The sequence below is a fragment of the Bactrocera dorsalis genome, chromosome 3 (assembly GCF_023373825.1).
Source record: "Bactrocera dorsalis isolate Fly_Bdor chromosome 3, ASM2337382v1, whole genome shotgun sequence".
NCBI classification, from domain to species: Eukaryota; Metazoa; Arthropoda; class Insecta; order Diptera; family Tephritidae; genus Bactrocera; species Bactrocera dorsalis.
The window spans coordinates 17,967,275-17,985,049 of record NC_064305.1 but is presented as its reverse complement, the minus strand read 5'-3'; the positions used below and the strand labels follow the sequence as shown (position 1 = coordinate 17,985,049).

The window sequence follows — 17,775 nt, the reverse complement described above, 5'->3', positions numbered from 1 at the left end:
AGCCTTTGAAGTTCTTCAGGTTGCTTTTCGTCCCAAATGCGGCAATTTGCTTGTTTACATACCCATTGAGCCAGATAAGGGCCTCATCGCCGAACAAAATTAGGCTCGATTACGGCGGATCTTCTTGGAACTTGGAACTGAAATAGCCGGTAGAGCGATGTCGCTTGAGAAGATCAAGCGGCTTCAGTTCTTGATTTTTCGTAATAAAATTGGACGATTTGTGAACGTTGTTCAGGCGTAAGTGTTTCCATGATGAAATTCCAAACAATACTGAACAAAAATAACATGACAGCTTGACACGACTCACGCGTGAATTGTCAAAAAAAGACTGTTGAAAAAAATACAACTACTTAGAGCGTCCTTATATCTCACTTTTTGTAGAATAAATCACACCTAACACCACTTTTTCTTTATATAACCAAAATATTTAATTTTCGTCTCCCTTGGTTGTCAATACTTCCAGGCTTTTTATTCTTATTGCGAACGATTAATTAATTAAAATGGACGTTAAAAATACTCAACAAAAAACACTCTCAACAAAAAGATAACTCAATTTTCAAATTTGAGTAAAATAATTTTGGTTTTCTTTTGTTTATTTTAAATCAAAATCGTGGTTTTCCTACACTACTCGCCACTTTACCCGACCTATCAATTGTTATTTGCGAAGTTAAAGGTGCTCGAGCGAAAGGTTATTAATGTCATTTTGGGTGAATAAAATTTATTGCGGCATTCACAAAAACAAAACAAGAAACAAAAATAAAGCAATATCTACAACAAACAAACAGCCGAGCTAAATGCTATCAGCCGAAGGGAACAACCCACCCACCGCATTACTACACATACTACATATTACTATCGACTGCTTTGGCGTACAAATTGCGACACTCCAGCGTCGGCACCTAGTATACCCGTAGTAGTATACACCAACCTCTTTGCGGTTCATTCATAAAAATTGCCGCAAACGTTTACTTTTCACAAGCACTGTTCTCGACGTCGGCGCACTTACGCTTGTGCACTCGTCGGTCGCGCTCTCCAGCCGACTTGTAATGGACGAGTAAAAAACAGAGCTTTTCCACACAATCCTTTGCACTTCGTGTCGCTTCGGCACGCCAACAAGGCTATTACTGCTTAATGGCTGAGCGTAGCGTGGTGCTGCCGTTAGTTGGTCGACAAATGTGCTCGCTAACGGTATAAACCACACGTACAGTTGGACATTTTACGCTGTCGCGGTCGGGTGCGTCTTTTGCTGCGGTCGGCGGTGCTTTTGTGCAGTCGCTTTATATGGTGTGTGCGCGCGAAAACGGCGGGAAAATCGTAAATTATTCAAAAAGTAGTATTTCTACAGTCGCAGAAAGTGTGGTTCAATAAGTGCGCGAAGGAATTGTGTTGCAGAATCGAAGTTTGTTAAGCAACAATATAATGTCGTGCTTGAAAAAGGTTAACTAAACGCGTGTGCTTTGCTTTCTTTTTTTAAGAGTTTTTGGCAATTTTTCCATTTCCTCTTGAAAAGCTTGAAAAAATATAAAAAAATATGCGCTGGCGCCAGCGACACTTGCTTAAAGCATATGTATATATGTACATATTTTAAATTGAAACCGATATTCGTCTACATTACTCGGTGTTTATTTAGGTGCATACATATATACATACATGTACTTGTATATATGTAAATATATTCGAGGTTATATGTATCTATTAGCTTCCGGAGCGGAAGTTACGCTGCGCATCTTCTAGCTTTTCATATACCCCTCCGTATATGTATGCTATATATATACATAAACATACCGTTATTATGTTGTTGCTTTCGTTTGTATTTGTTGTTATGGCAACAAGGACAACATTGAAGAAGTAAATGTGTGGAGTTCATGTACACACTCGCCTATATAAATGGGCTTGTACTTTGAGTATCGTATATCTACGTTTGTTAGTACTTTTGGGAGTATGCCTGGCCAACGCAACAATTTTGACTTCAAGCAGTGTTTAGTTAATATATGTACATACTACTGTAAGAAAAAAACAGTAAAACTTTGTTCATAATTTAAAAAAATTTGAATTATTCTTCCAAAGCTATGTCGTTCCCCTCAAAGTCCTAACACACTTGTGCCAATGTTTCTTCCAGTCCTCAAAACAGTTGTTCAGGTCAACACACCCTTGATTTTTAAACCGCTTTGTCGCGGTTTCTTCAGCTTCCACTCAGCTTTTCCACGATATACAGCCAATTGATGGTCTGTCTCCGGATCTAATACCCATCACCAGTAATAATACATCTCATGATATCGTGATAGTCGGAAAGCATTGTTTCACAAACGTTAACGCAAAGCTCGTTTTCGAAAAAACTTCGTGATTTTGGAACCAATTGTGCTTTAACTTTCCTTCGGCTTAAATGATCTTTCAAACTGTATTTCACTGATCCTTCCGTTATTTCAACGAAGCTAGTAAGATCTCTGATTGATAATTGTCGATTTTCAAGCAAGAATTCCTTAATTTTATTGACGTGTTTATGTTCGGTGGATGTTAGTGGCCGTTCTGAACGTAAATCGTCGTCAAAGCGTTCTAGACCCTCTTTGAAAGATTTTTACCAATCAAGAACAAACAAAAAAATATCACCGAAGAGCTTTTCCAATATCTGAAAGATTCATGACCGGTTCATTTCATTTCAAATAACTTTTCAAGCTTCTAATGCATCTTCTTCCGATTGTCATTCATTTTTGTATTAGTGTCTATTATAATTTCCGTCATCAACTACTAATGGAGTATAAGACCTCAAGCATCTTTAGTTCGTTTCACGATTTTCCGCATCCAAGGTTTGTTATTTGTAGGGTTCTCCACCACGTATTCGTAGGACGGGCTCTCTTATGACTCGCTTGGAGGTTCCAATCCAAAGCTTGTCGGCAGCATGTAACCTATTCATCTTCACCTTCGCAAATTTGTCCCATGGGTTCCAGTTTACATTTTATATAGATCGTCGCTACTGATAACGTTTGGCCACAACACCTAGAGGCGACGCCGTAGGCTTCTATTATGAAAGCTCTGTTTCTTTACAGTAAGGTGGTCGGTTAAGATTCGAGCTTCATATCCGTAAAACAGTACCAAGACAACGTCTGCGACTATTGCTAAATTTATTTTCAACAAAATATCTGTTCTTGCACTGGTTTCGGCGAATATTATACTGCTTAGGTAGATAAAGGCTTCTACAATATCAATTTCTTTGTCTTGTAGTATGAAATTATCGTTGCTTATGGTTCTTGCAAATTAATAGCAAAGTACTACTTATGTCAGCTAGCTGGTCGAGTTACTAACCCTGTGTACAAGAAGTTAAGGAATGCCTATAAGTCGCTATCACCGGCATCTCGTTACTTCTTGATAAGACTAGTACTACCGAGACACAGCGGAAGCGCAGAAAATTGCAAAGCCGACAATCTAGCAAGAAAAGACACCTTAGCGTCACTATCAATAATTCAGAGCTCAGCTTCTCATGTGTTTTTCTACTGGATAGTTAGGCTTCGCAGGAGCTTGACCAACGCTGGGTTATCATTGGTAGTTCTTGAGCCGTCGCAAAAGCCTTTTGTCCCAAAATGCAACGCAAGAGATCTAGCTCCTGAGCTCCTTGCCCGCAGTAAGGTTAACGCTACCCTAGTTGTATCTAACTGTCCATTCAAGGTTGATAATATTCGAGTTACCGGATACCAGTTGTAAACTCCGAAGAAGATGAGGTAGAAGCATCTCACCACTTCCTTCTTAATTGTCCCGTCTTTGCGAGATTGAAGCTTAATCAGCTCGGAGCTCAGAAATAAAATGTATAAGCAGATTTGCACTGACATCAAAGCGCTTTGTCGATTTGTAAGATCTGACTATTAGGAGTACTTTTTATTTTAAGTTTATATCGGAAAGTACCGTATATAGTAGTACAAGTACAATATCTCATCTTGAGAATCAGCCACAGAACCAAAATCAAACTGATTATGTCGACTTCTCGGTTACAAAATCGTTGAGTTGCGTTCTAAAGAGAACAGCGCGCCAGCCCTTTTTCCTTTTCACTCTTTGGCGTTAATTGTAGCCAGGTCCTTCTCCATCTGGTTCTTCAAACAGAGTGGAAATTATCGGACAACATGACCTAGCCAGCCTAGCCGCTGTCTCTTAATTCGCTGAACTATGAAAATGTCATCGTATATCCCATACAAAGAAAGGAACCATAAATATTCCGCAGTACTTTTCTTATCTCTTGAAACAAAGTTTCCACAAGCAAAATCATTTGCCATTGACAGGAGCAGGTTGCAATCTCTTGGTACCAAGTCCGGAGGCCCTATGTTCCACCTAGGAACTACGGGAAAATATATATATATCAAGTCCGGATTATGGGAAAGATGCATAAGAACCTACGAACAAAGCTTTCGAAGTTTCTAGCTCACTATCGATGTATGTCGCCTAGCGTTGTCCCTATGGAATACAATTTCTCTCCTATTGGCCAAGGCCGGCCGCTTCTAAGCGACTGCTTTCTGCAGATGGACCACTTGTTGGCGATACAGGTCCAAGATAAGAGTTTGGCCAAAGAAGGAGAGCTCATAGTACATAGATGATTCCTTGCCAACCCCCACGAAACACAAAAAAAACTTGGCTTTTTGACCTGATCGAATAAAAACTGTAACGTGAGACATTTCTTGTCGCTGGCATCCATTTTTCACGAGTGCTCCAACAATACTTATCTGAGACCTTACATTACCCACCTAACTATTAAAAAAAAGTTACAAAAGTATGGAAGCAGCTTTTCTTTCTTATATATTTGTGTCCTTTGAGCTAGCTAGAGACTTTTAGAGTTAATACATCTTTCAGTGTAGTATGAAAGCTACCACTTCGTCTTCTAATTATCTTCAACATTTTGTTCTCGGTCTAAATTACCATATAATGTGGCTTTCATACAGATAAATCACAAGTCCATCTTAATAATACAACCACTTTAATATATCATAAGGACACTTGAATTATGGACTTCAAGTATTCGTCACTAATTAAAAAATACTTAATACTAACTGACAATTGACAACTAAAGCTTGGCACGTACATTGCAGCAACCCTTATCAGCGCCGACACATTGCCATTATAAATGACTCCCCAAAGAACTGGACCATAAAATTAAGCTTCTCTTGTTTTGCGGAAACGTCATTAAGCAAAATTTGTTAATGTCTTTTGAAGTGATTAAATTGTGGCGCAAACTGTAAACAGCTAAGGGAAAAAGCCAAGGAAACACTAACAAAACAGGAAGCTGTGCAATTAAGAACTTTAGCAAAAAATAACAAAAACACACAAGAATGTCAACAAATATTTCATAATTAAGAAACTCACTGGAATGCATAATAATATTCAAATTCCGCTAACAAAAAAGTTGACAAGCTGCAAATTGAGTGATAAGTAAGCGTGAGAGCCGTTGGTGGCAACCCGCAAACAAACAAGATACACACGCACCATATAGATCAGAGTATGTTGAGTGTCTACAAAAACAACTATTTGTTCGGCAGTAAGTAGCTGCAAGGAAAACAAGTGAGACGCACATAAATTCGGAAGCGAGTATTAGGGGAGAGACCAACACACCCCACAGCTCGGGTTTTGCCACAAGTTGCTATACTTCGACAACGACGTAGCCACCAGTATAGCTACGAAATGTGTATGTAACTGATAACAGCATTCCCGTTATAAACTTACGCACGTTTGCGCTGACGGGAAGTACGGCTACAACCCACTACGTTGGACCTCAACGCACTTGAAGTAAGCAGTAAACAAAAATTCTCATTGAGTTTTGGCTCCCAGAATTTTATGAACATTTAGAGACTGCGGAACGCAGACGTGGAAACCGGGCAACTTGCAACAATAGCAACAACCAAGTGGTGTTCCAAAATCAGTGTGTTTGGCTGGTAGCGGCGAAGCACATATTTTAAAAAATTAAACAGCAACTTGAACGGCAAAGCAGCGCGGTCACTTAGACACTTTGTTGCAACTAGACAGAGTAGAAATTTCCGTCAGCTTACCCACTGCAACCACACACACGATCGCCTTGTTCCGGGCCATGGAAATGGATGTTAATCTGCGCAAAGCCAGCGCCATTGAACTAATGACCATATCGGCGGGCTCGTATAGCAACAACAATAAATTCAACAATAACAACACCGCACCATCATTTGCCTTGCGTCCGGTCGCTCCAGGCACTCCGCCACCTCATCGCATCGGCTGTTGTGGCATACTCGGCCGGTTGCTTTGCACCGGCACAGCCAAAACAGCCAGCAGCAGCAGCGACTATAACAACTTGAATAGCCTGCTACCTTCAAACGGCGGCAATCATCAAGCGTTGCATGTGAATGTGCCGGCCACACCGAGTGCCGCGGCTGTCGTGTCGGCCGTATGCAACTCGGGTCATACGCGCCGTCCGCAGTCGCGTCGCACGCCGCAGGAAATCTACTTCGAGAGCCGTGGCAAGTCGTGCAAGAAGCTACTAAAGTTTAACGGCTACTCAAACAAGGTGAGTACCAAAACGAAAAACTGTTGTTGTTTTTTTTTATATATTTGCAATGATACTTGATAGTTACCGTTCAGTAGCAGCAACGGCTTCTCTTGTACATGTTTCTAAAATTATTGCAAACTTCTAATTTGATTTCACCATTTTCGAAGTGGATTTTTATGAGGCTGTATCCCAGAAAGTTCTTAATTAGGTGGCAACACTCATCAATAATCATTTTCATTGTATTCATTAGAAGTTGTTAATTAGGTGGCAATGCTTATCAATAAAAAATTTATTTCTCATTTTTTTCACTAGAAGTTGTTAATTAGGTGGCAACGCTTATCAATAATATTTTTTAATTTTCATTTTATTAATTAAAACTTGCTAATTAGGTGGCAACGCTTATTTATAAATGTTTTCATTTTTATTTTTTTTTTCAATTGTAATTTTTATTTATGTAAGTGGCAACATTTATCAATAATTATTTAACTTTTGATTTTTTTCAATAAAAATTGTTAATTAGGTGGCAACGCTTATCAAAAAAAAATTTATTTCTCATTTTGTTCAATAAAAGTTGTTAATTAGGTGGCAACGCTTATCAATAATATTTTTTAATTTTCATTTTATTAATTAAAAGTTGCTAATTAGGTGGCAACGCTTATTTATAAACGTTTTCATTTTCATTTTTTTTTTCAATTATAATTTTTATCTATGTAAGTGGCAACATTTATCAATAATTATTTGATTTTTTTCAATGAAAATTGTTAATTAGGTGGCAACACCCCTCAACGATTACTATAGTTTTATATTATTCACTAAAAATTGGTATCTAAGTGGCAACATTTATCAATAAATAAATAATAAATTATTTGACTTTTGATTTTTCTCAATAAAAATTGTTAATTAGGTGGCAACACTTATCTAAAAATAGTTTCATTTTATGTAATAAAATTTTATATCTAGGTGGCAGCACTTATCAATAAATATTTTCTTCTCATTTTATTCAATAAAAGTTTTTAATTAAGTGGCAACGCTTACCAATAAATATTTTCATTTTCATTTTATACATTAAAAATTGTTAATTAAGTAGCAACTCCTTTCAATCATTAATTTCCTTTTCATTTTATTTAATGAAAGTTCTGAATTAGGTGGCAACGCTTACAAATAAATATTTTCATTTTCATTTTATACATTAAAAATTGTTAATTAAGTGGCAACTCCTTTCAATTATTAATTTCCTTCTCATTTTATTTAATGAAAGTTCTGAATTAGGGGCAACGCTTATCAATAAATATTTACAGCAGGTGTACAGGTTTTTGTTTTTGATATCAGGAATAATGTATCTCACGTTAAAAATTTTTAGTTTAATCAAAATTTGGTAGTTCTAATGTTAGGTGAGGATCACATTTAGAATAGACAAGATAAATACAGGCAAAACTGCTACAGCCTTGATTTGCCAAAGACAAGCAGTACATGTCATCCGGTAAAATTTTCAATCTTACCGCTCATAATCGCCATCGGACAGTTACCATATAAAAGCTCTGAAACTACTGAAAAGTCAGCTGCGTTCGAAGAGCTTAGTAGTCCCTTACGATTTACCTCGTTCCAGATGGACCTTGGGACTGCACAGTTACTACAAACTGACCAGTTCTTACGGAACTGAGCTGCGGTTCAACCATTCAATAGTAAACCGTATAAAGCAAGCGAAACTCTTACTCATTTCCATTCCGTAGCCAGTGAAACAGAAGTACCGGATCTAGCAAACTTATCAGCCTTACAGTTTCCTGCGATTCCGTTTTGGTCAAGTACCCAAATCCGTCTAATTATAGAAACACTTTATGAAAGCCAAGAAACTGTAGTTGAAAGGTATTACCTTACAATATACTCCTCTCCAATCCTCCAATCCTTTCCGCAAGCCTGTAGTCCCGGAAAATTTACAATCGAATGTATTTTACTTGCCTTTTGCTTCATCAAGTGGCCGCTTTCTCCAAATATTTTTCCAAAAAACACTCTTTTGAGAACTGAGAACGAGAAAAGACTCTGCGAGCCAGTTCCAAAAAATACGGCTGATGTAGAAGCAATTCAAAGACCGATTCAAGCAATTTTACCACCGTTTTCAGTTCTTTGTAACACGATACGTTGTCTTAATGAAAGAACATTATCTGTTTCGTTCAATAGAGTCATTTTCCGTGATTTTGTTATTCAAGCGTCCTAACGGAGCAGCTATAAAAGAGTCGCTGCTGATGTCCTCCCCTTTATTCCATAGGCATTGCGTATTTTCACTCTATGGAATCGTTGGATGACTGTCGCTTGGGCTCAAACTCTCTGAAGTTTTATTTATTAAAAAATATGTATCTATGGTATACTGTTATCGGGTTCCTTATGAATAAACGGCTAAAAATGCTGCTCCTCTATCACTAGTTCATTGGTAGCTCAGTTCTCGCTTAGCCAAGAAACCAAATTTTCTTTTACATCTTTAAAATGTCAGATATCTCGATTTACTTCAATTTTGAGAGATTTACTATCATTATACCCTGAACAGTGTATATTAGGTTTGCGAATTAGTTTGTAACACCCAGCAGGAAGCGTCTGGGAACCGTGACGAGATAAGTCTAGGTAGATATGTCCTTTTGTCTATAAACATATACGCTAACTAATCCTTCGGTTTTTGAGATATCGATCTGAAAAATTTCGCACGTGCTTTTCTTTTCAAGCAGCTGCCCATTTGCCGGCTGATATCGGATCACTATAAGATATAGCTACCATACAAACTGTCCGATTGGAATCAAGTGCTTGTATGAAGAACTATTCATTTTGTGAGATATCTTCACCAAATTTTATATGGGTAATTATCTAAGACAATGCTGCAACTTCCTAAGAAATTTTTTATATCGGATCACTATAGCATATAGCTGCCATACAAACTGAACGATCAGAATGAAGTCCTTGTATGGAAATCTTTTTTATTTGACAAGGTATCTTCACCAAATTTTGCATGGGTTGTTACCTAAAGCAGTGATGCAATATCCTTAGAAATTGTTCATATCGGATCACTATATCATATAGCTACCATACAAACTGATCGATCGAAATCAAGTCCTTGTATGGAAAACTTTTTTATTTGACAAGATAACTTCACCAAATTAGGCATGGGTAATTATCTAAGACAATGCTGCAACTTCCTAAGAAATTTTTTATATCGGTTCACTATATCATATAGCTGCCATACAAAGTGAACCATCACTATTAAGTCCTCGTATGGAGAACTTTTTTATTTAACATAATATCTTCATGAAATTTGGCATAGATTATTATTTTAGCTGGCGCTATAATCGGCAATTATATTGTTCAGATCGGAACACTATAGCATATAGCTGTCATACAAACTATATCAAGATAGTATATACATATCTATTTATGCTATAAAAAATGCATCTTTGAAGGATGTTATAACATCAATGTCGCCAAACTTAGCGTTTTTACTTATTTCCTGCTTAATATATGCGCCACCACTTGAAATATTCAGTCAGTTCTCAAAATATAATTACGAAAGCAATTTAACTTAATTGAACTGCATAGCAGGTGCAACCAACGTTCATATGTAAAACTTCAATACATGCTTACAATATATAACATTATTTCGACACAGTTGTGATACCCTAAATGCTTTTGTACATGACGTTGCTATATATTTGTCGCATAATGGCAAACTAGGCTGTTCATATGGGCACATTTATTGACGTACTACATGGCGTATGAGTGATCAAAAAGCCACCAATACCGCGCACTTGCATACATAATGGCATAAATATGCCTAACTGCGGCAGCGGCTCGTCAATATGCTTGCCGCTATTGTTACGCCAGCATATGGATGCCCATAAATCATCTTCTTAGCCATTGAGCTGCTGTACGCGCGGTTCTGCTCGACACCGTTAAAAGCATGTTCGTGCGCTGTTGTTACGTTGCCATGTAGTTGCAACATCAAGTAGTGGCACTACAATGTAGTCCACTACATTGGACGTTAGGCTCCTAGTACAGGCCAACCGCAGCCTAATAATTCGTGAGTCCTGTCTTTACTTGCCACTAACATATTGAAATTCGTTAAAGTATTTGGTTCGTGCTGAAATGGGCTAGTCTTGCCTTAGCCCCGAGACAGTCTGTCTTACAATTAGAACTGCTGGGTGGTGACACTCTACCACCGCACGTATGCGCTCATAATCATACAAGTATACAAACTTACATGCTGCATTTGAATACCTAAGTAGCAAGTGAGTTGCAGTGTGGTAGTTTGCCTTTGTTATTCCAGTAAGCCAAGTTGATGCACTTTCTGTGCAGTTGACTCAACTTGATTCCTTTATATTGAATATCTTTCTATTCAGGGATTTACAAGTGAGTGCGCTCCCTCGGCGACACACGCAACGCTTTCGCTTTACGGTAATAAATTCTTATTTTATATTCACATTTTGCATAAAAGTAAAATTAAAATATTACATGGTAAATATATTACACTGAATAAGCGATGAGATGGTAAAGACTTGAAAGCAATGATACCAACAAGGAAGGAGTTGCGGAACCAACCACTCAAGGATTAAAGTAAAGCATTGTGGCCATATAATTCGTACCAAATTGAACTTATACTATTTTAGTTCTTTAAAACGACGAATGTACTTGATAATTTGGAGCGGTACTTCTCAAGATATTTGGATCTCAAATTCAACAACTAATAATGATTCCAAAATATTTTTGCCTATGAATCCAAAGGAAGTTTGGCAAGTAGTTATACCACATCACACGCAGCTGAGAAAATCCTAATGTACCCGTTTACATCAAAAAATTCGGTCAGTTGCGGCAAGATGAACTAACTTGGTAGATCCCCCGTACACTACCTCTAAGCCAGAAGAAATTCGCAGTCTCACAATAGCTGAACTCCGACCAACGCCTGTTAAGTTCACACGAGGTCCATGATCCAATGCTAGAACGCAAGAGGACAACGATGATCCAGCTCGTACACATTTCAATGTATATGAAAATACAATCGTCTCCACCGAGCTCATAGGTAAAGACAGTAGATCAGTAGATCTACTCTTCTTATCTCTAAGTTAGAATGATCTCGCAGTGGTACAAAGTTGGTCATCGACCAAAACCTGTTAAGTTCATGCAGTGCTAGTTCGAAACACAGTCTTCGACAGGTCTTCAACAACCGAAACTGCCACGGCTCGCCTGTGGGAAGACACACTACATACGGTCACTTCTTCTAAGGGACGGCGTAAAGAAGATAGTTAACTTTATAAAAAAGTTCAGAGTTATTCTCGACAATAAGGTGGAGTGAATCAATTCCATGCTCGACATACTGCTGAGAAGGCATAGGAGCTGGCACTGTGGGGCCGCATACCAAACTATCCATACCAATTGGACATTTTCCAAGGATTTTTCAAGCAGAAGTCTTTACTAAAATTCAGTGTGCAAAAATCAGTCTCTACTGCAACTATCGCAACCAGCGTATCTCTGTACTGAGCGACAGCCAAGCGGCACTAAGGGCGATGTCAGCGTATGAGGTTAAATAGCTTTTAGCGGAGGAGTGTACATGAAAGCTTAACCGCTTATCAGCAACGGGATACACCAAATATGGGTTTATTGTAGACACCTGGCCGACGAACTACCTCGTTCTACGCCAGCATCAAGGATGATGGGGCTAGAACCATGCATTGCAGTGTGGTCTCACACTATATAGGAGAGAACAGCATTTGTAGCAGGTGGCAAGAATACACCATGCCAAGCAACGTCTGGGATCAATCTCCTCCTAGACAAATTCTGTGTCCTTGTCGTGCTCTACACAGGGTACTGTAAGCTCAGGAAGCACTGGTTCAACATGGGCATAGTCTATTACGCAAACTGCCGATCCTGCAACAAGGAACAGGATACATCAGAACACCTGATTCTGCATTGCTCAGCAATTTGCAGAAGCAGACTCAAGTTCCTAGGTCCCATCTACGTAGGCAAGGATCACCTCAGTCGCTCCCAGTAGGCTTTTGGTATTGTTCAGGGTGCTGCGCATTTGTGAAATATGTGATATAAGGGACCATAGGTCGCTGTATAAAGTCTCAATTTTACTATCTGTCCATCTAGTTCGAAAGAGGACAACGGGTATTAAGTCATTCCCATTTCGTTGCGCTTGGAACAAAACTCCCCCTCGAGCGAGCTAATAAACTTTGTTTCCTGTAGCTTGATGCTATTATTAGTGAGCACAGATAATACTTGACTAATTCTGAACGCTAGTATTACCGCTCTGCTATGGACATGAATGCTCACCACCCCGCACTTCGATGCAGTGCATCTACCACTACCCTAAGGAAGGAATATCTAATACACCCTATAGTCACCCGGCAGTCTAAAATTAGGCTTGACGAATAGCTCCTTACAGAAAATTTCCTCTCCAACCTGAGTTCCGGGGTTCGATCATGCGTGAAAAAGCTTACAACGCCGCTTCTCTAGTGACTTCGCTTCGTCCGCATATCCCTCATCGTTATGTGAGCAGAGAAAAAGCCATAAGGAATAGAAAATATCTCGGATATTATACTTTTAGACATCCAGGTGAAGTCAGAAATATAAACCATAACCAAAAAGAGGGAGCATCTATCCAACCGAACTAAATCTCTGCGACGCAGTGGTCAAAATAACCTATAATTTTTTAGTGATGGCGTGTTCCAAACATGAAATAATATCAATATGATAAGTGCCTCACACTTCGGAGGCGATATACTGCTTATGGCGGTCTTCAAACCAGGCATTCTAACTTAGGCATTACTTTTGCTATACACAAACTCTCTGCGGAATTATTCAGCCGGTCTTAAGCTTATCCGCTGCCGTTATCTTACCCTGAGTTCTTGGATCGCTCTTTCATGTTTACCCATACCAGCTTTGATTGCAGCATGTGGCTTATAACGTTGTCGGGCGTCATTCTTTAGTTTATTATTTTTTCGATGGTAGTTCTCTCCACTACATATCTCGAGCCGGAGAAAAAGATATGCTTGGCGTTTTTATTCGCTTTGCTTTAGACTGAGCATTTTGTGTCCTCATCATGGACGAACCTGTGGAGGTACTCCCTGAAACAGCCATGGCCCGTCAAGTATTGCGTCAGATAAAAGTCTGTCTCCCGTGTTCCAAGCTAGTACGTACTTAATGAGCCTATGCGTCGATATTTCTTTTTCTGCCGTATCCCATTGTCTTTGCCACTCTTCGAGGCTCGGACTGGATCTCGCTTTTTCGCTCGTCTTTCGTTAGATGCCTATTCATAGCTTCAGATTATTAATCGACTCTACTTAGCCCTAAGATCATGAAAAGATCATAAGACCAGATATGATACTGGCCGCTTCATGTGAGACCGTTCTAAACGCACTGGCCACTCTAATGGCGCGTACCCTGGACCTGCCTTTGCTTATTGATATTTATTATTTTTTTTTGCATAGTGCTATCCCACATTCTTGTACTAAAACTTGTATTTTGCTTCCAAGTATACAATTTTCTTCCTCTGTATTAATTTTTTACTCTCGATAAAACTTTTTGCGACCAGCATTATTTTGAGGTTTGAAAACAATAAAAAAGATGCTGGAGCCATATGCTCTGATCCCTATTATTCAACAATTTTCAATGACTTGTGACTCACTGCAATGTTTCGATGACCCTATGCTTTCTCTTCCTCTACATAATGTGATATATTTGCACAGTTTACGGCAAATGTTGCTATTTTTCTACACACCACTGTGCGTAGACATATCAAGGTATAAATGCCAGTATTTTTTCACAAATAACCTTGCGAATTGATGTGCTTAACAGTAGGACGGACAAATCAAAGTGCTGCTAATTAAACGTTCAAGCATTGGACTCGCCACAGCAGGTGTACCGCAAAAGATGCCCGGAGACTCGCCCCGGGCGCCTGTGTCGCATGTAACATAACCACACAGAGCACAAATCACAAAATACCTACGAAGGAAAATGCACAAGACGAAATGAGAATAAAATGCCAACTGAAATGAAAAACCAAACTGCAAATGAAGAATGAAAACAGAAAACAAGCAAACAAAAACAAAGAAATAAAGAAAAATAGAGAAATTGAGAAGTGTATTGAAATTTTCGTTGCATTGTGGGCGATTGAAAAATGAAAACTCCCGTTGCACATGAATGACCGGGAAGCGGAAGTACCAAGTACCTACGAGTACATACTGATAGTTCAAATAGAAATAAATGAAAAACTCATTCACCATATCAAGTGGCATCATCAATTTTAGTCCATTTTGTGTTCAGCAGAAATTTGCTGAGTGCGCGCCACAGTTAGCCATTGACTAGCTCCAGCGTTGACTAGCGCCAACATCATGGACTAGAGTGCCAAAGTGCCAGTGTAATTCTGACTACAACGTCCTGCAACCCATTTCTACGGCGAACAAAAGCTTCAAATGGCGAAAAACAGGAAATACGAAAAATATAAAATAAACGCCGTGAATGCTTCGAAAAAAAAAAATATAGGAGTAAAAAGAAAAAAAGAATTAAGTAAAGCGAGATAGGATACTCCAGGCCAGCAGTGATGTATGCAAAAAGCCATCAATGATGCATCAGCACAAATGCCCGGCTCGTGGCCCAAAGCCATACGGCAGGCAAACCGGCAGACTGTCAATTCAATGCAAGGATGAGCAGGGCTGACGGCAGGAGCTGCCGAGCAACAGAGAAGTACAGCAACACGGCAACACTGACGCGCGAGGACACATATGTACGACTGACTGGCCACACAAATAAGTGACATGCGACGTGTTGTTGCCGCCTCACTTGCTTATGCGTATGTGTATGTGTGGTTGTTTACATCAAGCTGTCTGGACGTTGCAGCTAATGCTTTTTGGCTGTTGACGGCGCGCCAAGCGACCGAGCAGTCAAATAACGGTGCAACACAAGCAAGCTGGAACATTGCATTAGCCTCTTCTCTTCTCCCTCTTCGAGAAACCATTGACGCCGCGCTCTATAAACGGTACCTAAGAGGTTCTTGCAACCATTTGAGCTTTGCGCCGCCATCAGCTGCGGTTGAAATATTTGTTGTGTAACAAAAAGCGTGCAAGTATTGTTGAAAATATTACACTTATGGAAAATAAACAAAAATGAAGTTATTGATGTATATTTTTAAACAACAAAATTTATCGATAATCTTTAAAATGATTATTTTGACATAACCAATGTGAATACAATGAAAAAAATCAAATTGTTCGAAACTGAAACATCGATACATTTATCGATAATTTCTATATCCACTAATTTCAATTTCTAATGTGAAGTTAATAAAGCTGCTGTTTTTAATTTCCAACGTTAACATATCGAAAAAAATTCAATTTTTTTACCAAAAAAATTTATCGAAACTGTTATATATTTTAAACTACCAAATTATCGATAATTTCAAAAGGTTTTCTTTGCATTTTTAATGTCAAAGTAATACATAAAGTTTTCGAAACTGTTGAAGACATTGATACATATTTTTAAAGAATCAGAGTTATCGATAACTACTACAGCACTGGCTTGAATTTCTAATGTGAAAAATATTGGATAAAAAAGGCTGAGTAAAAATTTAACGAAGGTGTGCAAGATATCGATACACGATGAACTATCGAAAGTTATCGATAATTTTTAAAACAACTGATTTGTTATTCTATTGAGAACTTCACGAAAAACAAGAAAATTTTTGAATCTGTGGAAGATTTCAACACTTGTTTTTTAGAAATCAATATTTATCGATATTTTTTAGCCACTGTTTTAAATTTCTAAAATTAAAATATCAAGCAAATAAAATATTAAAACGAAAAAAGATTAGTAAAAATGTATCGAAATTTTGCAGGTTATCGATACATATTTTTAAATAATCAATATGAAAATTTATCGATAAATTCATTGCCTTCCAATTTTAATATCAAAATAGCGAAAAAAGTTTTCAAAACTGCTGAAGGCATATGTATGTATATACACATTGTTAAACTATGAAGAGGTAAAGGTAATTTTTACAGCCACTACTATTCTTTGAATTCCTAATGTGAACATATCGGAAAATTTAAGTTAATAGGCAAAAAGAGACTAAATAAAAATGTATCGAAATTTCGTAAGTTATCGCCCTTTTTTTTAAATTAATATATTATCGATAATTTATAATTTACCGAAACTATGCAATATATCGATACATTAAACTAGCAAAAATTATCGATAATTTCTGAAGCAAATGGTTTGCGTAACTAACGTAAACATATCGAAGTAATTCGAAATTTTCGAATCTGCGGAAGATTTCGTTACATATTTTTAAACAATCAAGATATATCGATAACTTTTACAGCCTTCATATTGACTTTCTAAAGTGAACATATCGAAAAAATAAGAAATTAGACAGCCAAAAAAAAATGTTATTAAACCATCTAGATCAATCTGGATAATTTCGATAACTACTGCTTGGAATTTTTAATGCGAACTTATGAAAAAACACCAAAATATTAGACGGAAAATGCTAATACAAAGTTTATCGAAACTGTGATAGAGAACGATAAATATTTTTCCAATACTAAAAATTATCGATAATTTCTAAAACGACATTTTTGTATTCTTAATATGAAAGTATGGAAATAAATCACAATAATCGCAACTATAATTCGTTGATACATATTTTTCAATCTAGATTTATCGATAAATTTTATAGTCACAAGTTTGAATTTAATAATAATAGCATATTGAAAAAAATTTAAAATATTAAAAAAAGCTAAGTGTAAATTTATCGAAACTGTGTACACTAATCGATATATTAAATATTATCGATAATTTCAAAAACGATACTTTAACATTTATAATGTAAACTAACATACTAAATCAAAATTTTTGAATCGACATCGATACATCTTTCGATAATTTCTGCTTTAAATTTCTAATGCGAACTTATCGAAGAAAATAAGATATTTGACAATAAAGGCTAAATTATCAATTCATCAATCAATTTATAATTTTTTGTTTGACTTACTAACCTCGGATTTTTTTTATCGAAATTGTCGAAGTCATCGATACACATTTTTATGTAATCGAGAATTATCGATAATTACCAGAAATAATGATTTTCGTTTCTAATTTAAAATTTTGAAAAAAAAATTAAAATATTGGTAATCACATAAGTTAAGTCGAATTGGAGGAATCAGCTGCATCCGGATCTTAGTTACAGTTTAATTCTCAAAAAATATATGTATTTCTTGTTGTCGTAAATTGTTGTAATTGCAACTGTATGGATT

At 37.4% G+C, this 17,775-nt stretch overlaps 1 protein-coding gene across 2 annotated transcripts in view; it reads left to right on the top strand.

Annotated features, from left to right (window-relative positions):
- Positions 1 to 1,175: 1,175 nt before the first annotated feature.
- The window catches only part of LOC105224716 (uncharacterized), a 94,225-nt gene continuing 77,625 nt past the window's right edge, over positions 1,176 to 17,775 (top strand). Inside the window, exons 1-2 of one of the 2 annotated variants that reach the window (XM_019989692.3) lie at positions 1,176 to 1,437; positions 5,191 to 6,508. In XM_019989692.3, coding sequence (XP_019845251.3) covers positions 6,059 to 6,508 — 450 coding nt within the window. In that variant the 5' untranslated portion in view covers positions 1,176 to 1,437; positions 5,191 to 6,058. Of the gene's footprint in view, positions 1,438 to 4,919; positions 6,509 to 17,775 lie in introns of both variants that reach the window. The other variant, XM_049452558.1, reaches the window with a different exon arrangement.